Source organism: Aricia agestis, chromosome 5, assembly GCF_905147365.1.
Source record: "Aricia agestis chromosome 5, ilAriAges1.1, whole genome shotgun sequence".
NCBI lineage: Eukaryota > Metazoa > Arthropoda > Insecta > Lepidoptera > Lycaenidae > Aricia > Aricia agestis.
In genome coordinates this window covers 1,788,452-1,814,085 of record NC_056410.1, presented here as the reverse complement: position 1 = coordinate 1,814,085, position 25,634 = coordinate 1,788,452, and the positions used below count along the sequence as shown (strand labels likewise).

General features: G+C 39.0%; 2 protein-coding genes across 2 annotated transcripts; one reads left to right on the top strand and one right to left on the bottom strand.

The window, feature by feature from the left end:
• The first annotated feature begins 291 nt into the window (after positions 1-291).
• On the top strand, positions 292-6,140 carry LOC121727297. The gene is made up of 5 exons (XM_042115034.1): positions 292-526; positions 3,348-3,428; positions 5,109-5,207; positions 5,430-5,515; positions 5,785-6,140. Exons 1-5 carry the CDS (start codon positions 460-462, stop codon positions 6,097-6,099), a joined length of 648 nt encoding a protein of 215 aa, XP_041970968.1. The 5' UTR covers positions 292-459; the 3' UTR covers positions 6,100-6,140.
• Positions 6,141-7,457: 1,317 nt separating this feature from the next.
• LOC121727296 (putative fatty acyl-CoA reductase CG5065) lies at positions 7,458-18,380 on the bottom strand. The gene is made up of 12 exons (XM_042115033.1): positions 18,291-18,380; positions 16,188-16,268; positions 15,667-15,913; positions 14,252-14,497; positions 13,875-14,027; positions 13,402-13,501; positions 10,690-10,749; positions 9,945-10,077; positions 9,284-9,391; positions 8,506-8,637; positions 7,902-8,162; positions 7,458-7,589 (listed from the first exon to the last, which is right to left on the bottom strand). The coding sequence occupies exons 2-12, from the start codon at positions 16,220-16,222 to the stop codon at positions 7,511-7,513; spliced, it is 1,554 nt and encodes a 517-aa protein (XP_041970967.1). The 5' UTR covers positions 16,223-16,268; positions 18,291-18,380; the 3' UTR covers positions 7,458-7,510.
• Between the last annotated feature and the right edge of the window lie 7,254 nt (positions 18,381-25,634).

Below are 25,634 nucleotides of genomic sequence, written 5' to 3'. Positions count from 1 at the left end.
CCTAAGTGCAAGTCCTGGGGAAACTGATTTTAAACTTTAGGACGTCGCGATAGGATCCGAATTTGATTGAGTCCTGCAAACCGTCCGCGTGCTGGTGTCGCATAATATGGGCAGTGAATGGACACACACGTAAATTATAATAGGATTCGTCGTGCGAAAACTAGCTTTATCTTTTAAGAGATAAAACTCATTATCATTTAAACTATGCAAAAGTAAAGTGCACGAGTCTTGAAAAGACTCATTCCCGGAGCACGGGATCCGTGAGTCACCCGCGTTTAATTATTGAGTTTCAAAATATTTGAGGCGCTAATAGCCGCGGACCTTGTCGCAATAGTGAAAGTGTCAGCTGTCATTTCGGCGCGCGCGCAGTTTGGCGGCAAGCGCCGAGATGACAGATTGTGTTTTTAATGTGGAGTGTTTGAAATGAGTTCGCTACTGTCCTGACTCCTCATTAGCTGAATGAAAACGACGATGTACTGTAAAATGTGTGCGACTGTATTCCTTTCCTTGTTCCTACTTTCGTTTGGTGAGTGTACCAGAAGTGTTACCTTCGTTGTTAACACTTTCTTTAATTAAGTGGTTGACGACATTTAAAAATGTTTTCCTAACTCTTTCGAGCTCTTTTTTGTATGAAAATAACACAACCAAAAAACGCTGAGTCTAGATGTTCAATTAATCTGAATAAAAGACATGGGTCATGAACAGTAATAGTTATTCAATTATTCAATATTTTCTTTCACATTATCTGCTGTCTACTTGCACTAGAATCTATAAGAGTCTAGAGATTTCTTAGATTTAGTTCAGGGTGAGCTAGTCACTGTGGCTAGACCATAAAAATCTATAATAACTAGCATGATCTCATACACAAATAAAAGCAATTTAGTACATAAGGAGATATATTTACATTTCCTGTTGCCAACACTTACAAACGTGATGTGATTGTCTTCTTGTATTCCTTGGGTCCTACAAAAAAAACTACTTACTCTTAAAATTAGCTCCAAATATGCAATCATATTCTTCTTCTCTCTGCTATATTTAAATCTCGAATGAGATTATTCAGAGTTCTTCAATTCCGTAAATATAAAAGGTTTTAGCGTAACATAAATTGGAATATAACAAGCTTATTTAAAGTTTACTTAAAACTAGAGGATAAAGCCTGTAATCTCGATGTAATGATCGATAAATGAGTCTTTGTGTTGTAGAGCTGAGATCGCTAGACTCTATCGCGTAAGCTATTACGTAGAGTGAGCAAGTCAAGGTCTACTCCAGTTGCAAGGCTCACAGCATGTTATAGCTTAGATCCTTGCGCCTAATGATAGTCAGAGTCCCAATCTAATTTTGTTTAGTTTTAAATAAAAAAAATATTAAAATATTATGCTTGTAATTCATGCTTGATAGAAAATATTTATTTTTATAGTTCCATCATTGATAAAACGTTTAGTGCAATCTAATATTACAATTGTAATTTAATCTACAAATATGAATAAAAATAGACGCGATAAATATAATATTTAATGAAAATAAATACAACACATTATAATTTACATGTTTGACCTTACTTAACTTCAATTAGCGTGTTTGCATACCATTTAAATATTTTAACAATTGCACAATAATTTTCATTGCTGGTTTTACCTGATTTCACGGACGATGCTTCCAAATTCCAAAATAACAACACAATCTGTTCCTCTTTTGTAACACAGTATCAGAGTAGACAGGTTAGTTCTGTATACTGTGGTTATATCTTGTACCTAGTATAAAAAGGCTGGGTGTGTTTCTATTTCCAATATAAGTTGGTCTGATTCTCGACTAGCGGAAATTATAGGAGAGGGTAGGGAAGGGAAAAGGGTAGGGGATTGGGCCTCCGGTAAACTTACTCACTCGGCGAAACACAGCGCAAGCGCTGTTTCACGCCGGTTTTCTGTGAGCCCGTGATATTTATATAAAAACTAAAATTGCAATATTAGATTAAGTATATCTAATAATGCAATTTTAGTTTTTATGAGAATCGATCTCGCAACTTTTTTTTCTTTCTCCCGTATTTTTTGACGTGAGGGAGCCACGCTTCGGCACGAATGGGCCGGCTCGACCGGAGAAATACCACGGGCTCACAGAAAACCGGCATGAAACAGCGCTTGCGCTGTGTTTCGCCGAGTCAGTAAGTTTACCGGAGGCCGAATCCCCTACACTTTTCCCTTCCCTACCCTCTCCTATTTCCTTCCCTACCATCCACTATTACCTTCCCTACCCTCCCCTATTACCCTATTCCCTCTTAAAAGGCCGGCAACGCACCTGCAGCTCTTCTGATGCTGCGAATGTCCATGGGCGACGGAAGTTGCTTTCCATCAGGTGACCCGTTTGCTCGTTTGCCCCATCGTTTCATAAAAAAATAGTACGATTTATCTTATCAGTCTTCCATATACTATTTTTTAAATTATTCCTATGAATAACGAATACGTTTTAGCTATTTTGTACGGAACGCGCTAATAATTCGCAATTGGCCGGTTTGGCATTGACTTACATTATTTCCTAATCCACATTTAATTTAAAATTAATTTTATTCCTTACAAAACGTTTCCGAGAATGAATCGATTAATATTTTCTAATAATCGATTTTATTACTTGCTGTATCTAGACTAGCACATCGCTGGCGTGTATTATGATAATAATTGATTACATAAGCGACCCGCGGGCCGCGCGGATGCAATTCGTGCCACTTACTTTAGTCAGTAAAGTAAGGTTAAGCACGGCTAAGTACGGATAACTGTTTTTTTTACTTTTATAACTTGTTTGAAGATAAATGGCCATCTTTATATGTGGCGCCACTCCAAATATGTACTCGAAAGAGAAATCATTCAGGGGCCCGATTTCCAAAACTTGGAAACAGAATGATCGCAATTCGCAGGCTGTTTCTCTCGCCAGCGCTCATGCTGTTTTATGGACGAGTAGGTTTCGAACATTCAAAGTAAGAGACTCGGGCCCCTAATTTTATTTTTTATCAATTTAGAATAACCTGTACTACGTAAACTTCTAAAGAATGGCTGCTCTTTACACTTTAATGTATACTAATTAGTAATTACTAAGTAGGTGGCGCCCGTAACTCCGTTGCGCCAAAATTAGTTTATCGCGCGGGAACCGTACATTTTTCCGGGATAAATATTATCCTATGTCCTTTCTTGGGACTCAAAGTATCTCTATACCAAATTTCAGCAAAATTGGTTCAGTGATTTGGGCCTTCATGCCCAAAAGGTAATAGATAAACAGTCTTTCGCATTCATAATATTATTATGGATTTACATACTGATGTGTTGACTGTTAAACTAATCATGTCATTGTTAACGTTACAGGGTCCTGCGGCATCATCATCCCGGAGGAGCTGCCCTCGCTGCTGTCAGTGGGGTATTCAAATATTCCGCCGATTAAAAAAGGTAATTCTAACCTCACTGTGTACTCTGCACTTAATACCTTTTTTTCGGCTTCCTCACGTTATGGGGTACTGGTAATTGATCTACGGGTAATGATCAACAATAAGCAAAATGGTGGCCGTCATGATTACTTATATCCAATATCCATCATGGCCCACTGCCCAGTATGGAGAGCGGCATTTATAAAAATTAACGACTACCGCCTATTACATAATGTCTGCCCTTTCTTGCTTTAGGCTTAAGGTGGTTTGGTAGCTAGGATAATGTGTAGAAAATATTTTAAATTATATTAAATTTTCGACAATACAAACATAAAGTTTTCGACATTGTATTTTTGTTGCTAAGCTTACCTACAATTATAGACGTAACTTCCAAAACATAATATTTATTGTTATTAAAGCCTAGAGGTCAGATTTTGAGCTCTCTGAGGGCCACAGCAATACGGAAAAACTAATTTATACAAGTTTGAACAAAAACTAAAAGAATAAGAAATACTGCTACAACAATTGTGTTATTTTGTAATATTGTTGCGCGTTGCTTGCCTTGACACGACACAGTAAAGCACACGGTGGTAGAATTTAGTTATAATATCGAAAATATAGATAAGTAGTTTTAGAAATATAAGTAAGTATTAGTTTTTTTTGTTTTTATGTATGACTAGCTGTCCCAGTGAACATCGTGTCACTTTAAAACCTTCCCTGGACTTCTACGAATATTTTAAGACTAAAATTAGCCCAATTCGTTCAGCCGTTTTCGAGTTTTAGCGTTACTAACACAATTGAAAATCCATTTTTATATATATAGATATAGATAAATAAGATTGAAAAGTAATAAATGAGGCTCTCGGTCTGCTTATCTCTTTGTCTACCTGTTAACTTTTCACTCATTAACCACTATTTGATTTTTGGTGTTTGTTATCAGGATAGGTACTACCCAGATGTTATAATGTGTCACTGTCCTAGAAAAGAGAGGCTCAAATTAATATGTACGGCGATAAATGAAATGACCCAACAAAGTTGCCGAAAATATACACTTACTTTTTAAGGGCCAACCTACAAGTACCACACAACCACACGACAACCACAACCACACCACGTGGTCAGGCGTATGTTTCGTATTGTAAATGAACTGGACTATTCACACGTACCACATTTTGCAGTCGTTGTCGACCACTTGTGTGATACCGACCACATCGTAACCACGACGCGACGTTGCGTCGATGCAATGATTATGCCCACACCGCCCGCGCTCTTCCCCCCTCCGTTTCATTGACTTTCGTACTACTGGCGACAACGCAACCACGTCGACATTTTGTCGGTACCACAACGCAACTACAAAAAGCTTCAGCGACACCATTCACACGTAACCACTGCTTGACGGCATTTTGTCGTTACGACGTGGTCTGGTTGTGGTAACGTGTGGGTTGGCCCCAATGATATTCTATGTTACTAACGTAACTAGATTGGAAGTTTACGGTAGCAACGCGTTGCCACTTCGAAGATGCCTGCAGGCATATCTCACATACATAATGACATAACGAATATATGACTTAACATTGTCTTTTGAACAAAAAAGTGGTTACGCATTTCTGAGAATCTTTTGTAAGACATTGCTACTCTAGTATTTTAGAAACTCATTGGTTGGCCCTAACACTTTGTTAACTTTCGAAACATTATATTTCAGGCAACGACCACCGCGTGGGTTTCGGGTTCGCGTTCGGCAACCACGCCGACCTGCAGGTGCTACTGGAGCTGGGCCCGCAGACCAACACCAAGCCACTCGGTAAGTCTTACCGCCACTTACCACAAAACAGGCGACGTCTACCGCGTAAGATCGGGTTCGGTAACATACATATTTTGTTGATAACATGACAACATGATCTCGTTTGAAAAAATTGTGTTCAACAAATTATAGTTAGAGAAGCATTACAATTTTCGAGTTGAAGATGCTTTGTGATGTGAAGAATGGTTAATTGGTTAACACTCTCTTATTTTAATTTTTCAGACGGTACGCCTTTCGGTGCCACCAGCGGCAGCAGCAACGCTAAGCGGCAGGCTCCCAATGTCAAGATAAACAAAAACAAAGAAAAGGTTAGTAACAGCATTAAAGCAAGCAGGCTCAGTATGTCATTTCGAAGGTGTCACCTATGTTATCCTATGTGAGTTAAATCCCCAAAATCTATATTTTGGGGATTTAACTTATGCAGCCGATCTGGGATCGCATATGACGACGAATGCATTACCTGTATATTTCGATTTTATCTCTTTAAATGTTTTCAAAACCTTTGTTCCGGCAATTTCATTTTTATAAACTGTATTTAGTTAAGAAGCTTATTATAAAACTTTTTCAACGATTCCAGTTCCTACATTCCGACGCCGGCAATTACTTACAAAGATGGGCGGAGAAGATGAAGCATCCTCAGACCACGCCACCTCCAATCAAAGATGAGATCATGAACTTGGAGGATTCCCTGGTGGAGCTAGTCAAAAATGAGAAGGGCGAGTATGAAATACACCAGCCAAAACCAGACCACATACCCCAAGAAGTATTAGACAATTTAAAAATGTTGTACGGCAAGAAAAAGGAGGAAGCGCGAAAAGTAATGGAACAGAAGAGAAGTAAGGACGAAGTCAGACGAATAACAGAAGATTTGTCGAATGTAGACATAGATTAATGCCATTTAGTATATTAAGAAAATAAATACTTAGTTTTAGTTTAACAAATTATATTTTGATAATAATAAAATAGGTGATCAGAACTGGACGACTGGATGAAGCATTTTACTACACGTTCATGTATTTCATCATAATAGATTAATTCTGCAATAAACAAAAAATACCTATGGCAATTAAAAAACAATTATACGAAATGGTGAATGTACTGTATTTTATAAATGCTTGCAATTGAATGTATAATACCTATTTAAATAGGATACCACAGGGATCAAGGCTGGGACCACTTTTATTACAGATATACAAAAATAGAAACGACGCATTTAAAACATAAAATTAATATATTCTAAGTAGTTATTTTACAATAAACAGAGAAAAAGTGACAAAGTAAATATCGTCACCGTAACATGACTTTATAGATACAATAATTTCTACTTACAACAATAAACTTATGTCATGTTTTCCTTTTGCAACTTAACTTACATACATTGACTATTACAGAGCAAACATTATACAAGTCGATAAAGGTTTTTGACTTATCTTCTCCCATAATCTCGTACCTAACTTTCATCTCATTGAAAACACACATTTTTATAAAAAATATTGTCTTTTCAAACTCTATCATAACTTCTTATCATAACATTTTCTAATATACAGATATTTTAATTAAAAAATAGCGTATCAGAATACAGTTGTCTACTTTTGGAGTGTTAAATATTAGCGATGGCAGATTTTGAATACTTTACTAATTACTTTTCTATTGTCCATGTATGTCTTTAAGAATACAATATTATATGGAGTGTAAAAGAGCATAACCACATTAAACTGAGCGTACTTACTTGCGTAAGTATTCTTATATAAACATTGATTAGGTACCTTATATGAATACAGCAGTAGTTTTTGCTCATAAAATATAGTCTGTTCACATTTAGTTTAATATAATAAAAAGATTACGTCCGTTTACTAACGACTCGAGTTAATCGGTTTCGGATCGGTCATAATACCATGCCTTCACTTTTTAATAAGAAGATCGAGATAGATAGAGACATAATAAGAAGTTTGACCATTTGTCTATTAATTGTAGCTAGTCTTAAGTTCCATTTAAATTGAGCATTATATTATCTCTTTGCATGATCTGAACGGAGTACAAAGTATTGATGGTCTGAAGTACAATATTTACAGGGTGGACGCGCGGGCTTATCACTTAGACTCGGCTCAGACACAGCGGGAACCGCGCTGTTTACACTTGTGCGTTTTAACCGCTCGCAGCTTATTTAACAAAGGCGTTACGTTTTAACGTTCACACGTTCGCTCGTTTTCTGAGTACAGAAACCGAGCGTGTGAACGTACAGTAGAAAACGCGCGGTTTTCGCTTTGTCTGAACTAACACTTAGGGGTACGGAGGTGGTGGGTCTACCGCAGGCGGCCGGCGAGGAACCGGAACAGGTAGTAGCCGGTCGCGGCCTGGAACAGGCGATGCACCCAGTACAGCCTGGAAAAAAGAAGGTGCTAAATAAGCGGTTTGGAAGAATTCTCCTCAGAAAAGAACTAGCGCTGGTAATGGAAATACATTTCGTATGCTGATTGCTGTCTGTCTTACTGCTTATTTATATAGGCGAAAGGCTTGCTTTTTTATTGAGGGATACAATAAAATTAAATAAGGGGGAAACAAGCAAACGGGTCACCTGATTAAAGTAACTACCGTCGTCCATGGATACTCGCAACATTAAGAGAGCTGCTGCTGCCGGAGGGAATGCGCTCTCTTCTTGAAGGTTTGCAGTGTACTTCGAAATTCAAAACTTACCTTTTTAACTTAGTCCTAGCTTGTGGCAGGCTCTCGATGCCGTCCTTCAGTATATACCGTCGGATGCCGAGCATGTAGGCGCCGATGTAGGTGTCCCAGTCGAACTCGTCCGGCCAGTGGGGGAAGGTGGCGGCGTCGCGCGCGCCCTCTGCCTCCCCCCGCAGCGCCGCCAGCTCCGACACGCCGAACTGCCACTCGTGGTTCGCGAAGTACTCCCCCGTCGCCGCCGCCATCTTGAATCGCCGCGCTAGCTTCATCATGCTGGAAGTGGGGGGGAGATTTATAGGAGGATGGCAAAATCAGAATAGGTCTTTAGCATTTGTATGAATATTTTGTTGCACTATAATGCATATCAGAGAGGCATAAAGTAAAGTATTCATTTAAAGTAAGTAGTAAGTCTAGAATGTTAATCATAGCAGGAGTTTGATGACGTTCAATTTTAAAGCGATTCTGTTCTGTTTCAAGTTTATGGCTGTTTGTTTATGGTTGCACGCTGACGGGCAACATAGGTAGTCATCGCTTAATAAAAATGCACCACTAACCGTGGTTCGAGGAAGTGATTTGAGTCTCTAGGTATATTGTATACGAATAGAAGGCTACTCACATGGCTTTCCTCCCCTGCGTGCGCAGCAGCAGGTCGTAGAGGAAGGCGGGCAGGAAGTGGCAGGTCATCTCCCAGAACGTGTTCACCAGGCGAGACTCCGTGAAACCGAAGTTCGGGTACCACATCACGTACCTACACAATGTTATTTGATCGGGTATTGACAATTAACAGTCAATGTTAGGTTGGGTTGCACCAGAGGCGAGGTTATGGTTAAAGTTAAATATGGCGTCCAAACACCCCATATTCTCATACGACATCTGTCAATTTTTCCGGTTATAGTTAAGGTTAAAGTCAAAGTTAGTTGGTGCAACCCAGTCTTAGCCATGACCTTTCCGCTGGGCCTGATATAACCCGACCAATACGTATGTACAACTAAGAGCCAGTCCACACGGTTTGTTGCGTCAGCGTTGCGTCGACGCAGCGCTGCCGTTGCGTTGTTTTACATACAAATAACCAAGGTGTTCACACGGCGCGCTGCGTCGTCGCAACGCACACATGATGGACAGCAGCCTCCGAGACAAAGCTGGAGGGGGTGTTGAGTGTTGACGTTAAGACTGCTTCGTAATAACGCTGCGATGACGCAGCACCCGTATGGCCGGCTATGCGTCAAACGTAACCGCTACGTCGACGCAACGAGCCGTGTGGACTGGCTGTAGGTTACATGTAGTAAGACCTTAATATTAGCTACTAGGTTGTTAAAGTTAATCACATTTCTGATCCGTAGTATATTATTAATTATTATATTCTGTTTATCATCCATCAGTAATTCATTACTAACTTGGTGGGGTTCTCGCGGGCCCACTTGACGCAGAGCGAGGTGAAGTGTCCCCAGGGTATGGGGTTGATGGACCCCGACGTCACGTTGTACACAGGACACCGCCCCGGCCTGAAACAACGTCACATTGTCAACTACCAGAAGAACCACCAGTGACCTTATACAACTAACAATAGATAAGTTCCGAATAGGCTATCCACAACTTATCTGGCAGATACTTCATACTTTATCTGTCAGATAAGTTGTGGAAAGTCTGTCCGACACTTATCAGGAAATGGTGAAACAGGCCCTAAGAATAATTTCTTAGCTTTTAGATTTTTCAGCGTCTATATTGAATTTAAGTAAACTAAGCAAGTTATTCACGAGATACGATGTGAAAAAATGAATTTTAAATGACACTTCACAAATTGGGAACATTCGTTCCAAGATTCACGCCTGAAGTATCTTTTTAGGATTCTAAGGGACTATTTCACCACTCCCTGATAGGATGCGGATAGGCTATCATTCATAACTTATCTGACAGATATGAAGAATGGACTATCCGTCAAAAAAGTTATGGTTAGCCAATAGCCATATCCAGCACTTATCAGGAAGAGGTGAAACATGCCCTTAAACCTACAGTATAGGTACATAAGACTGAAAAACATGCAGAACCAGGTCTTACTTCTTGCAAGCCTGCCTCCAGGCGGCGAGGATGCAGCTGTTGACGACCAGGTCCACCGGCACCAGGTCCACCACGTAGCGCTCCCGGCAGTACCCTGATCGGTACGTGCCGCGGGATATCTCCATTATTATACCTGGAAATATGTTTCTTATAAGGTAGAACAGTGGGGGGAGGCGTTAGGGGGAGCGACGATAGGCGAACGCCCAGGATGCCCGAAAAGGGGGCGCCGAAGGCAAACAAAAAAGCACTAGCAGCACCCTGGGTACCGAAGTAATTTCGCCCAGGGGCCAGGGGGCTGGTAGTGTTAAAACCGGCACTGAGTTAGAGAGTATCGACTATAGACTATAGAACTATAGACGCTTTAGTCCTTCCCTTCCAAAATTTCAAGAAGAAATAATATTATGATATGAGGGAATTTTTCCCGATTCCTAAGAGTTTCACGTTCAATTATTATAAAAAAACGGTAAGAAGAGATAACAGGATAAAGGAGGACTTTTTTTTCACGATAATAATTTCTAATAAGTAATAGTCATGCCAGTTACAGATGTTAAGTATAATATCTGTGTGCAAAAAAACAATTTAGATTAGCACAAATTGGACTCATATTATTTGGTCAGATAACAGATTATTTCAAGCCAATCTCGCTTAAATTATAAGACATAACTAAACAAAATTATTGGTCGGCTATGAGTAAATGTATTTTGTAGGGGGGCAGCGGGCATAATATGCTGAACTCTGAATATACCTGTGACGCCGTATATGTTGTCTATCCAACCAGGATACGGCTCCTGGTGAGCAGCGGTCACTGAACAAAAAAAAAACAAATAAATAAACAAAACATGAGTATAAATAAAATATAATCATCCTCTATCTAGTACCTGAGCGAGGAGGTACTTAAAATAAATCAAATTCATCCGCGTCATTTATTTATTAATAAATTATTCAAATTACAATTTTATTGAGAAAACTCTAATTAACAATAACCATAAAGTCGGTTGAAACATTTTTTGAATTCTTGTTTTATAAATAAGAAACAAGATTGATAGTGGGGTCCGTCGTATCCTGGGTACTTCTAATACTGGACATCACTCCCAAAGGCAAGAAAGATGTCTTCGATTGTTCATGAGAAACCGGTAAGTTTGATGTTAAGAGTCCGTATACGAAATTTTGCCGTATTCGCTGATTTAACAGACGTGATCAGGGCTGCCTTACGGCGAGTAATATAATGTGAGATTAAGGTTGTTATGAATCGTGTTTTTGGCACAATTTGTTTTTTTTTCTTTTTTCTCGAATTGGATAGAATTTTATCGATAGATTATTTCTGTCGTTTTCTTTTTATGAATTACAGCTCCAAGTTGCCGAAATTAACAGCAATTCTTTGCCCATTTTCTCTAAAATTTTGCTGAGTTACATATTTTTTTACTCAACTATTTCATATTAAAGTGGTAAAAAGTAATTCCAACATTGTTTTTTTTTTATGAAATAAGGGGCAAACGAGCAAACGGGTCACCTGATGGAAAGCAACTTCCGTTGCCCATGGACACTCGCAGCACCAGAAGAGCTGCAGGTGCGTTGCCGGCCTTTTAGAGGGAATAGGGTAATAGGGGAGTGTAGGGATGGGAACGGAAGGGAATAGGGGAGGGTAGGAAAGGGAATAGGGTAGGGGATTGGGCCTCCGGTAAACTCACTCACTCGGCGAAACACAGCACAAGCGCTGTTTCACGCCGGTTTTCTGTGAGAACGTGGTATTTCTCCGGTCGAGCCGGCCCATTCGTGCCGAAGCATGGCTCTCCCACGTATAGACGACTTTCTCAACAGTACATTGTATTTTTTTCATACCGTTAAGACGTCAATACAATCCATAAACAGGTAATATTCTAAACCTTTTACAGCAAAAATCACAAAACTGTCGCGGGTTTGAGTTGGATTATTTAAAAATACTTAAACAAAAATCTAGCTCCAACATTAGATTATAATTGAAATGATCTTACATGTTGGGCATTAAAACTTATGGAAATACTGTATTTTAACTGTTAAATCACGTCTGTTAAATCAGCGAAATCGGCAAAATTTCGTATACGGACGCTTAATCTTACGCCGAATTTACGCAGTGTCTGCGCTGATAGTCCAAGATGTAAGAATTCTAATAAGCGCGCTGATATTTTATACATCAGGGCCGACGGTTAGCGTAATGCTAAGTAGGTACTCACATACGGGTTTGCTCGATAGTTTTACTCCAAATCGAGCAATAACCACCGTGTGGACCACAAAACTGATAGTGGAATTAAATATGTCAAATAGTCATTTCCTTTGATTCGGAGTAAAACTATCGAGCAAAACCGTATGTGAGTACTTAGCATAATGCTAAGTGCAAGTTGAACTCGTGCACGTAGAGTTTCGTACCACTGTAGAGCAAAAATAGGCTAAATATTGTGTTATTTGTATGGGAGCCCCCCCCTAATTATGTTATAGTGGCAACAGATATACACTATCTGTGAAAATTTCAGAACTCTAGCTATAGCTTTTCTTGAGAATCTCAAGTTGAGATACAGCCTGGAGATAGACAGATGGACAGACGGACTGACATCGAAGTCTTAGTAATAGGGTCCCGTTTTTTTCCTTATGGTACGGAATCCTAAAATCAGCCTCTCTTAGGCTGATTTTAGGGTTCCGTAATCCCGTATCCCGCTGACAAGGGATATCAATTAGCCGTCGGTGCTGATGACCATGTATGAAATTTGAGGAAGCGTTTTTGAATAACGCATAGCAGTCTGCACTAAGGGGCCTAGACAAGCGGCAAGTGATTATCGTAAACGCCAACGCCACATAATGTATGGGATTTGACATTAGTATTCGCTAGCGAAGCGAAGTCAAATCGCATACATTTTGTTAGCGTTTACGATAATCGCTTGCCACTTGTCTACTAGGGCTGATATTATATCATACATTTCGGTGCCAACGGTCAGCACGATGCTATAATCACTAATCAGCCAAAGAAAGCTGACAAGTGATATCAATTAGGCTGTTATGACGGTGCTATTGATTGCCGCGGAATTATAGATGAGGGTGGTCGTGCGACCGACACCACTTGTGCAATCGATAACGTTGACTTTTTAATGATCGCACAAGGACTCACTGAGGTTAAAGACAAAGGATCTCTAAAAATAGATATTCCGATGGCTAGGCACTAAGTAGCCTATAATATTATGACGTCAAAGATAATATCATTAAACCTTCTGGGAGCGTCATGGACGTAATATCCAATTTTATTCATGTTATGAAAAGGGACCTTATAAGCGCAGAAGTGACTACTTCTGAAATTTGGCGTTGGTGACTCCTCCTAGTGTCAATAAGCCATTGAGTCACATTATGCACCTAGAGCATTGTATTCTTAGGTCAGTGGAATAAACTTAAGACTTAGTAACTAATACCTATATAAGCAATCAATCTAACTTACCAATGGAGGGTCTGATGATGCAGACTGGCAGCTCGGTGTGGCTGTACACGATGGACTCAGCCAGCGACTTCGTCAGCGTGTACGGGTTGGGGTGGTCTCCCTGCAATATCAAGGTTAGAGTCACAAACTGAACTTGATAAAATCTCTTAAGCTTTAATGTGGTTCATGGGCCGTGGCGATAGTGATGAGTTGATGACGTACAAGATTATGGTATTAATGATTTATCTGCCCAATATAAACAATACCTTACGGCTTACAGCAACGATATTGAGGATACATATTTTAGTCACGATGTCGATGAACCACGATGACACCGCTTCACACCACGTCAGTCTGGTCCCGTGCTAAGTACCTGAAGGACTTGTGTCACGGGTACCAGACAACGGAAATATATAATTTAATTCTTTTATACTATACAAAGTGGTCGTCAAAACGTCGTCGTGGATGTCGGCGGCGGTAATGACATGACTCACCAGCAGCGTGGCGGCGATCATCTCGACCGTCTCGGCGGGCAGCATCTTGGTGCAGCGCACGATGCTGTCGGGGTCGTAGGCCGGCGGGTACACACGCTCGTCGATGCTGCCGCGCGGCGCGTTGCTGTACGCCGTCGACACATGCACCAGCGCCTAAGTATAAAAGAAAAACTTTATATTATAATAACATGTGTAATAAGGTAAATTATTTACTCACATAGTTCAAAAATATTTGTAATTTCACTGAATATATTATATTATCGCAATGATGCGCAAAAGTCTATCAACATTTGCTTTAAGAAGACTCTAATTTAGCCTACAAAATTCACATTCTATTTTAAGACAACATTATTAATTAAGTGACGCTCAAACTTTACCTTCAGCAGCGGCATGGTCCCAGCGAGCTCGAGCATAAACGCCGTGCCCTGGACGTTGAGTTGTGCTGCCGCATGCAGCGGCTCAGTGAACTTCACCGTTGCGGCGGAGTGGAACACCGTGTGCACCCGCCTTAGCAACTTCTGCTGTTGCTCGCTGACGCCGAGGTTGGGGGCCGACACGTCGCCCGTGATCGGGTACAGCTTGTTCAGCCGTTCCGGCCAACGCGAGCGTATGCGGTCGAATACCTGAAAGATATTGGTTGGTGAAGACGCTGACTAATGTAGAGCTAGACGGCAAAAGTTTCTTATACGTTGTCTGCCGTCTTCACAGAAAAAAAGGGTGGTTGAGATGCGTGGTTTTGGATGGATGGACCCATTAAAGTTATCTAAACTTTAAGATGCTAGTGTCATAGGTAGAGTAATCCTAATACTAGAAATGCCAAAATTTAGCAAACCAAACTTGAGACTGGAGAAGTACGTGAAAAGATTGGCTTGTGTTGTTTACAACCACGTAATAAGAAGTGTTGTTCGTCATTAAAATAATAATCATTAATTAAATAATGTTAATTAAGTAAAGTCGAGATTTATTAAGATGCTTTTTCTCGTTAAATTATTTTTAGGATTGAGAGGTGTGGATATAATAGCCTTCCATTATTATTGTTTATACAAGACAAAGAATACAAGTCATAGTTTAGAATTCAGGCTGAGCTACTACGAAATAGTCGTAGCAAAATATTGCGTAAGACTAATATTGGCAGAAACGTGACGACAAAATCTGCCTGGTGGCGCTTTCTCGGCCAGTTTCCTAACCTTACTCAGACCGGTTCAGATAAAACCAGGCGAAGCATTTTCACATTTTTCATTTAAAATTGTTATGACTTTATTACAGACTAATAGATACTTTGTATATGATATCTATAGAATTATAGGACAACATAATATTTAACGATTTTACACTACAAATTACTCTGGTATGCAAGTTGCAACGTTGTGTTAATAAATATTTGTATTATGAGTATTGTAGTACTTAGTTAAAACTTTGCGTAGTTTTAAATTTGCTTCAACTAGGTAATCATGCTAAGTAGCGAAGGATGAAAAGTGTAGTGATATAAAAAATAATACAAAAATTTTGTTACAATAGTTGGAGAGCAAATTGCTAGGAATAGGAATCCACACCAATGTGATAAACGTCTATATACTATCTCTACACGGTTAAATTACTGAACCGATTTTGACGAAATTTGTTGTAGAGATTCTTCGAGTATAGAAACGACATACCATGATACCGTTACGTTACGTTATATTATATAACGACTTAAACGACGTACCTAAAAATTGTACAGTTACCGCGATAATCCTTACATACATATTCAAGCCTTAAAATTAAAACACAGATGCGACAATCTCGTACGTACCTGGTTCTTCAGCAGCTCTTTATACCTCTGTTCTACCGAGAGGCCGCGCTTGGGCCGCATGAGGACGTATATGGTGTCGATGCCGGGGCAGCTCCGCAGCAGCTTCTCCAGCAGCGCCTTGCCCACGAAGCCGGTGCCGCCGGTCACCAGCACCACGGCGCCGCGGTAATGGTCCGCGATGCTCTCGCCCTCCATGTCGGAGTAGTTGAGGTTCGCGAACTGAGGGTCGTTGCCGTTCATGCTTTTGCTGTGGACCGTCATTGTTGTTAGCATAGGCATCATTGGCATCATTTTTATCGTTCCCGTCTTTATCATTACCCAAATTTTCATTTTTTGCACGAAAACACTTAAATTTGGATGCAGGTATAGACAATTATGCTTCTCTTACTATAGAAAATTTCAGAAGCTATAACTTGAGATACAGCCTGGAGTTAGAAAGACAGACAGATGGACAGACAACGAAGTCCTCGTAATAGGGTCCGTTTTTACCCTTTGGGTACGGATGCTTTTTAATAACTTACTCTAAATCCATTTTGTCCGACATGATCTCTTGCATTCCTTGTTCGATTGTGGCGAAAATTGGGTTTCCACAATATTGATAACTGAAACAAGCATTAAATTCACTTTCCACGAGAAGAGCACCAATAACCCATTTTCTTCGGACAAAACACTTTTACTGCTGGTCTAATTAAGCGATGATGAGGTGGTAATGTTTGTATTAGCATCAATGTAACGCGCTGCGCACGCGAGAACCGTTCCACTCCGTAGTCTCGGTGGTATTCTTTATGTTCTGTTATATCATCCAGGTCGGCGATCGTATTGCAATGGTTTGTAACGATGAAATTAACATAAAATACCATTATTTTACAACAATTTCGTCATTTTACTATCTTAAATCTCGATCTAACCTAAATTCAGCTGAGTCGTTATGCATAAGTGTTGTTTGCAGAAAGTTGTTTGAACGCGATGTAATTTTATTGATGTAAGCACAGATTGTGATCAATTTTTGTTACAAGGTCACATGGTGGATGGTGGTGATAGGTACTTATTTCTAATAAGTAAGCCTAGCTTACAATAGAGGGTAGGACTGTTGCCTTAGCAGTGAGAAAATAGAAAGAGAAACTCTTCTAATTTAAAATTTAACTTAACTAGCTTTTCTCACACCGGCAACAAAAAACTAACATCGGTTTAACTCTTGCTGGCGAAACAAACTCGGTATACAGTTCGTGAGATACACAAAATAAAATCAAACAGCCGAACATAGAACCTCTTCTTTTTTTGGAGTCGGTTAAAATGTAAATATGAATGTTGCTAAAAGCAGAATTCTGATATTAGATCACATTTGTTAAAGTTTACTAATTTTTATTTTCATTTCAGAATCAAATAGCACAAGCAGCTGCAGTATCGTGATAGACCGTACTATTATATAGAAGCATTTCAAGACTTTTTATTATTATATTATTAGCAAATTATTAGCTTTTCATCAGTATACATCTTCTGCTGGCTCTTCATGAGTAACATGATACGCGATTAGAAAAGTTAAATGAAAGTTACCAGAATTGACCAATACCCACATCTATCTAAGCACCATCAGTTAAACTATATTAAGTGCCTTTAAATAATAATCAATTATTTATTTAAACGGAAAGTAAATAAAAAAATAACGTTCGCGACCGCTAATTTCTAGGAACAGCTGTCAAACAATCTTCTGAACGCTGACAACTTGCTGACAACGGACCCAATTTTTTTATTTATAACCTGTTCTTATTTTGAAGTTCAAAAATGTTTTAAAAGAATTTTTAATTTTTTGTGTCTTGTATTCAAGAACCTACTAGCCTGGGAAAATTAAGGAATTCAGACCAAATAATTCATGTAGTTTTGAAAGTTGGTACAGTTGTTCCTAAAGGTGTCCAGATGAATATATTAAAAGTCCCCGAGGGAGGGACACGAGCCGGCGGTGGGGGAGAGGGGAAAGGTCTTTTTTTCAAGGCTTTTAAAATACACATTACAGTACCTTTGTCCTGAAAACTCGAATTTACCTCAGCACGCACGATTTAAAAATTTACGCACGGAAATATAAGTAGCTAACTTTATTAACTTATGGATGATTTATAAACAAACGAGCTTTTTCCCGCGGCTTCGCTCGCGTTAAGAAGTATTATCATATACAAACTTTCATCCCCTATTTTAGTTGTGGGTAGAATTGATCAAAATCATTTTTAGCGGATGCCTACGTTATAACAGCTACCTGCATGCCAAATTTCAGCCCGATCCGTCCAGTGGTTTGGGCTGTGTGTTGATAGATTACCATGTCAGTCAGTCACCTTTGAGTTTTATATATTTAGATTAAAATGATTTATTACAGCAACAATAAGACAATCATCGATAAGTCTAGAAAATATTTTTCGGGAATAAGTTGAAACCATACCACCAGGAAATTTTTAATTTTTTTTTACACTAATAAACGATTTAGGTCTAGATGTTTTATTGAGTCTAGTCTTATCACACAAAATAATAATTTTTGAGTCTGAGATGAGTTATTTACGACAATTTTCTTAATAAAAATAACAAACCAATTATTTTTCCTCATAATCTTTAACACCAAAAAATTACAAAAAACTCACCGTAAATATTGGGAAACGCGATTGTCGCACAAAACTGTTGGACGAATAAAAAAATTATATCATTTTTTTTCTTTTCCTTCCGTGCACAGCCCGGCGGGCACCAACGGCAGGCTTTCACTACTGGCGAGCGCGCCTCACGTAACGCTCTGTAACCGGCGACAACACACGCGCTTACATAACGAGCGGACCCGCAGCTGATCGCAGGTGCACTGGGTGACTGGACACGACCACACCCCAACCTACTGTTTTATTGGACATCGTTTTTGAGAACGTGTGGCCTTTGTTACTAAAAATTATTGGTGTTAAGATCGAGAAATGTTGAGAAGGTCACGAATTCATGATAAGTTCTCTGGTTCATGAATGTAAGCGTCCGAAATGAGTGTACTCTACTTTTGTTCAACGTTTATGGAATCACAAATATAATTTTTGTATAACAGTAACATAATATAACACATAGAAGCAACGTAAAATCCTACGAATAATATAGTTTTTATTATTCCTAGGTAAAATCATTAAAATTTGTTAATAAGGAAATCGAGTTTTGTCCAACACGCGGCGTTTTAGCGCACACTCTCCGTCCGTGTGTTTACGCAAGTTACGCATAACGTTACGATAAACCGTATATTACTAAATATGAACGTAAATTTTTCACTAATGCGATGTTTTATAAGTGGGTCCGGCTTGTTGTCATACACGTGACCAGACGCAGCAGACACGCTGTTAACTATGTCATTAAACATATGAACTGGATTTAAAAGACGCTGGAGTCTAGATTATTAATTACCTCCATTATGTTTACATCATTGTTTATGGTATTAGCACATAAAACTGAGTACAAAATACAAAATGTAAGTTGTAAGAAATTTGAGAGAAGTAAATATATTATGTAAGTAATAAAAAGCTCTTATGATAATGTAGAAGTAGCGTTTTGGGAACATTACGTTTTTCTATAGGATTTATAAAATAGGTAAGACTAACAGTAATGATTCTTTCATGAAGCGTACAGTACTACCTGTATCAGTTATATCTAATATCGTTTTCGGCATCTGAATATGCCCCGGTTGCTAGTGCAATACGTAGTTTATGTTCTTAAGAGGGCGACTAACCCAAAAAAATGAAACATCATCCTTCTCTCTTCACACTCACGCCCGTCTTTCATATGCCAGGTGAAAAAGGACGACGCGGATTTCTCGGCAAATCAGTTTTTTCTCAATAACTCGATAAATATACAACATTTAAAAAATCCGCTAGGTCGATCGCTCAATGATAGAATTTTATACAATGTGTTAAAATATTAACTTAGTTCAATGCATAGTTATGGCAATAAATGAAAAATGCGTGAATATTAGATGCATTTTCGTGATTTTTTTCTATCGAGAAAATTTTAAGATATCGTATTTTTGCTCAGATCGAATTGTCGGAAATATTATGTAGTATCTAATTTTAGAATATGAAACAATTCGGGGCTTATTTTCAAGTATAAAAATGAATTATAAAATCGACACTTTAGAGTTAGACGCCCCCTTAATAATTTAAACTTCGGATGTTTCCGTACATCCTGTCAGCCCACCCTGCACGGGGCAGTTCCGATCCCGAAAACGCTATACATATAACGTTGTACTTCACAAGTTCAAAATTACAAGTTACGTAGTTGTTGTTGAAGCAGTTAAAATAGTTTGTAACTTAACAATTCACGCGGTATTCTGTAGATAATCACTACATAATTCACAGCTAATGTTTATTTAATAAGAGGCATGTGGTGCCTTTCCCAATATATTATTACAGATTAGCTTAAAACGTTTCAATTATATTTTTTAGTGAGAAATAAAACTAGAATTAAAAAAATACATTTATTTCTGAGTATAATAACTGTCATGTATTATTAGGGAATAAATAAAACTCGTGCAGGATAATCGAAAGTTTTAATTTGGTATTTTGAGATCAAGTGATGGTAACGTGACCCCCGGGGATGTCACATTAAATGTATTGCACAAGTGAAACTTAACGGCAAAAATCACAAATGTAATAGTCACCTTTGGAGCCTCGACAGTCTACATAGCCCATTAGTCAAAAATTTGATACTGTACCCATGGCTCTACAACTAACAAAATAAAATCACACATAATTAAAAGTTTCACCGGTCGCAAGTTTAAACTCGATCAAATGACAGTCAAACTTGACAGCCTCTGTTGGATTTGTGTGGTGCTAAATTATAGCATGCCACGAGCATCCTGTTCCACCAAAATTATACTGGATAGCGTTGTTAAAACATTAAAATATTGAAGGGGGCAATATATATGCAGGGGCCACATTACCACCTTTTTTCTGTACCCATAGGGCTTGTCCACATCTCCACGTTACGACGTACTTAGAAAAAATAGCAACATCGTACGTATTTTTTCTTAATATCTCTCTCTACATTTTTTCTTAATATCTAATAACTGCTACATTCTTCACTACTTATCTAGATATCGATCTAGATAAGTAGTGAAGAATGTAGCAGTTTTACAAGGTTATGGAAACATAAATGTTGCTATAGTGACGTTCATTTTACGTTACGTTAACGTGCACGTCATAACATCACGTCAACGTACCGTGCCACGTTACCGCAACGTTCCACGTTGACGACGTCGTAAAGTGGAGATGTGGACAGGCTCTTAAGGCCACTGACACCCCTGAGATTTATATTTCAGCCTTTAGGCTTACTAATGATTAGGTTAGGTTAGTCTGTTAATTACTCAGTTAGATTGTGTGGTCAGAAGAATGTTAAATATCAGTTTGAAATTAGAACAGTTTCTAAGTTTCTTTATTAATTTTTTGCATTGCCAAGTGAGTTTCAAGTTACAAAACATTTCGCACTGAGTCAATAAGCTTGTACTACTTAATCTCCGTTTAGTTAAAGTAAATATACATTATGTAATATTGTAAACACGGTCGTAAGAGACGATTGTCTAGACTAGATGATCTTGAACTGCATAATAAATAGACTAATCAAAATAATGAGGCACAGCTTCATGCAATTAAATTGTCATTTTAAGATTACATGAGTTTTGTGTCTCTATATTCTATAAGTCTTTATGCCGTTTGTGCCTTAGTAAATAGTGCAGTCAGTAGCGTGTAGTCAGTAGTAGCCTTAATTTGATGTGTCCTGTATGTGTCCTTAAATTAAGGCGTCGTCTTGATAATTTGGCTGCAGCGATATCGATTTTTCTCAACAATGACTAAAGCTAAGAAATTAAAGTTCATTGTGAGTATTCATCATGTATTTGAATTACCCATAAGCATAACACTATTGGTCAACTTTTATGACACAGAATAATTAATCAAAAATACCTCTATAATAACAGGGATTCTAATTGTGCCAACAGAGGAGAGTGCTTTTAAGCTTCCAAAATTTGTACATAGATTAGTTCAAGCATACACAATAACCATACCACCAAACCCATAGCTATATGAAATATATTTATGGTTTTTAAATTACGCGACAAAAACCATTTTGTCGCTTACGCCCTTTCCATTTCTTGCTGTTCCATTTCTTGTTTTCTATGAGAGGCGGGCCCGGCCTCTCATTTTTATACTTGAAAATAATCCCCGAATAGTGGTCAAAGTTAAGGTTAAAGTTGAATTAGCCTTAACTATAACCATAACTTTGGCCATAACTTTAACTTTAACCACGCCTCGTGGTGCCCACCCACCCTTAGTTTTTTCTTATTAGCTCGATAAATATACAACATTTTAAAAATCCGCCAGGTCAGTGTCTTAGTGATAGAATTTTATACAATGTGTTAGATATTAACTTAGTTTAATGCACGGTTATGGCAATATAATATGAAAAATTCGTAAAATTAGATGCATCTATGTGATTTTTTTCTATTAAGAAAATTTTAAGATATCGTGTTTTTATTCGTTTTCTGCGCGGGCGTACTCAGCGCACATTGCGTTTGGGGTATTATGCAAAATTAAATAATTTTTTTTTCATAAATTTCCCCAAACCGCGTACGCGCAATAAAAGCGCATGTCTAAACGCGCCCTAAGTCAGACTTATTTTAAACTTTTACCCTGCACTTGAATATACTAACTAGTTATAAGTGTACATAGACCTACTCTGAAAGTCTCACGACTAGTTTGTTGTCTTGTTTCAGTCTTTATCTGATACATACAAATGTATAAGTATCCCACGGTGGTTGACCTTTAGCGTGGTGTGGCGACGTTGCATAACAGCCGGAGACGCGCGGCCTACATCAAGTTCAGTTACGACCGACGAGATGGGCGACCCGGATGTCCAGCGGATGTATGAATTTGCCGGTGAAAAGCAGCAGCGCCGTTGAATCGGGCGCACGCACAGAATACACACTTATGACGGGTGGGTTGCGCCCTGACTGGACTGGGTTGACTAGATTGCGCCGAAGGTATTCGAAAAGGGGCGCCGTAAGCGCCTCTTTTTTTGGCACTACCAGCACCCTGGGCGCCGAAGAAATTGCGCCCGGGGCGCTGGTTTGCTAAAACCGGCACTGCGGTTACACTCGGAGACATTTAAGCGTTTAATGAACTATAGTTAATTCAATGAAAACCGGCGTGAAACAGCGCTTGCGCAGTGTTTTGCCGAGTGAGTGAGTTTACCGGAGGCATAATCCCCTACTCTTTTCTCTTCCCTACCCTCCCTTATTCTCGTCCCTACCCCCCCTACCCTATTATTCTATTCCCCCTTAAAAGGCCGGCAACGCACCTGCAGCTCTTCTGATGCTGCGAGTGTCCATGGGCAACGGTAGTTGTTTTCCATCAGGTGACCCGTTTGCCCCTTATTTCATTAAAAAAAAAATCGATGAAGAGTTTGCCAAAAAAAGTATGGAGTTTTCATGTCAAAATCTTAATCTAAATGAGTCTGAGTGCGGTCGTTAGTGTACATACGTTATGTTCAGTTACGTACTTGCGTCCATAGTAGTTGCGGTTACCTTATAAACGTTGTTGCGGTATTCTTAATATTTTAAAGGATTCTAATTAATATGTAAAGATAAATTTCAGCATCTTAAAACATTTGATTTAATTATTAATACAAAGTGGCAAATTATATTTACACCAATAAAATAAAAAATGCTTTTATACAGAATGTTACAAAACTAAGTGATAATACTTTAGGGTGTGTACGTGCTACTTGTAGAGAGTTCACTGTGAAATAAGCAGCGCTGAAAGACTTTTTTTTTTTCACTATTGTATGTGGAAACTCGTGAGTCGTGACCCGTGGGCCCTTGCCCGTACAAAAGTGAAAAAAAATTGGTCTTTCAGCGCTGATACTTTTAAAGTGAACTCTCTACAAGAAACAGATACACACCTTAAAGTATAGGTTTTGTTACACCGTTTTTTTTTTCGTTGGGGGATTGCGTTTACGCATCCCCGGGGCCTGGGGAGGACCACCGAGGTATGTGGGACTCCCCGGTGCGGACGTAAGACGCACCCAGGACTACGGGTTCCTGCTCCTGAAGGTGGGACTACGGGAAATGCGTGATACACTACCGCAGCCCCACCACCTCTGCCTCTTCAGGCTCAACTCGTGGACACCATTCCACGACGATGCGCTGGAACACCTAGCGCATCGTGGCCTACCCGGGACTCGATGTCAAGGGCGACGGCAACCCCATGCCGACGCCCCGAGCTCCCCTCCTAAGGCGGGACGTCGTGAATGACTGGCTCTGGTCTCCGCCTCGGCCTTCTCCGAGGATCGATCGCCTCCGTCTCTCGCCTGCGCTCAGTTTTGTTACACCCTGTAATCTGTAAAAGCAAACAATAAAATATATAATAAATGTCTTGAAATTATTGTAACAATATCAGGTTTTCAAAAATCTCAAAGATTTAGTACAAGGATTTTAAGTCTGAAATTTCGTAAATGAAATGTTGTAATTTCGCTTTAATAATAATATGTGTATTACAAACATGATGTTACAATATTACAACACTATATAATATTTTTCTTCTTTGTATTCTGCCGAGTCATCGTGATGCTGAGTCCTACAGTTGGTACAGACGCTTTTTAATCGGATGGTAGAAAATTAAACGAATTTATCTTATGGTGCTCCCGCACCGGGAGAATTCGCTTGTAATGTAATGTACAGAGTCGAGCATCACATCAGTGAGGGAGGAGAACCGAGCATTACCACCTTGTGTCACCAATGATACAATGTGTAATATCTTGATACACTTGTAACATCAATGCTACGTGACCGGTGATAGTGAAGTCAACTTGCTATGTAATGCTCAAAGTCGAATCTATAATGATACATTACACGCGAATGCTCGTTAGTCAGGGTGGTAGCATAGTAAAAGGAGGGGAAGTAAGTTATCTTCATACAAAGGCACCGCGCGCGGCTTGTATGTGTGCGCCATAGTATCAATGCGTCGCCACGTACGGCACACAACAAAATCTCGGCGGTACCAGCCTTATAAAACATCAGTTGTTCGCAGTAAAGTTTGTCCGGCCTTTGACAACGATCTTTTTCGCACGTTCTTGTCGTACGTAATCCAATTTTCATCACCAGTTATCAGCTTCTTCAAAAATGCTTCGGTTTCGTTACGTCGTAATAAAGAATTACAAATGAGTAGGTACACGGTTCATTAGGTTTCTTTCAGTGAGCCCATGAGGCACCCAAATATTGAGCTTTTTTGTGTACCTAGCTTTTTTCAAATGCGCCAAAAGCATTTTGTGGTCAATCCCCAGTTCTTCAGCTACATCGTAACTACCTACTAATTACTTTTTAAAACATGGCATCAGTTTTGTCCGTAACAGGGCGACCAGAGCGACGACGTGCATCTTTGATATCAAAGATGCACGTTACGGACAAAACTGATGCTATTTTTGAAAAAGTAATTAGTATAAGTAGTAACGATGTAGCTGCGTTGAAAACGTTTAAACCAAATTTGTGCTACTCTCACAGATACTTACCTATTGCATTAGGTCCATAAACATCACAAATTTTTTTCGTGGTTTGTGTTGCATTTTTCTTTTTTGTAATAAAATTTTAAAATGTATCTAATTTCTTCATTAGAATCACAAATTTTAACGATAAGAAAAACAAACGAAAATCTAACATTTACCTAATTTGAAATTTTCTTCTGCAAAATGAAAACTTTTTAATGATACCAAAATCCCAAGAGATGTTATGACATGTTCATACATACTAGTTATAATGCGAAAAGACTTTTTCCCCAACCTATTATTTTTTATTTATTAGTAAACTTACAAAAAATCGAACATAGAGGCATAGCTTTAACAGGTCCCAATATTGTGTAAAAAATCATTTGTCTAGACTCTAGACGCATTGTCCAGGGAGTACCGAGTACGTTTGTATGGAA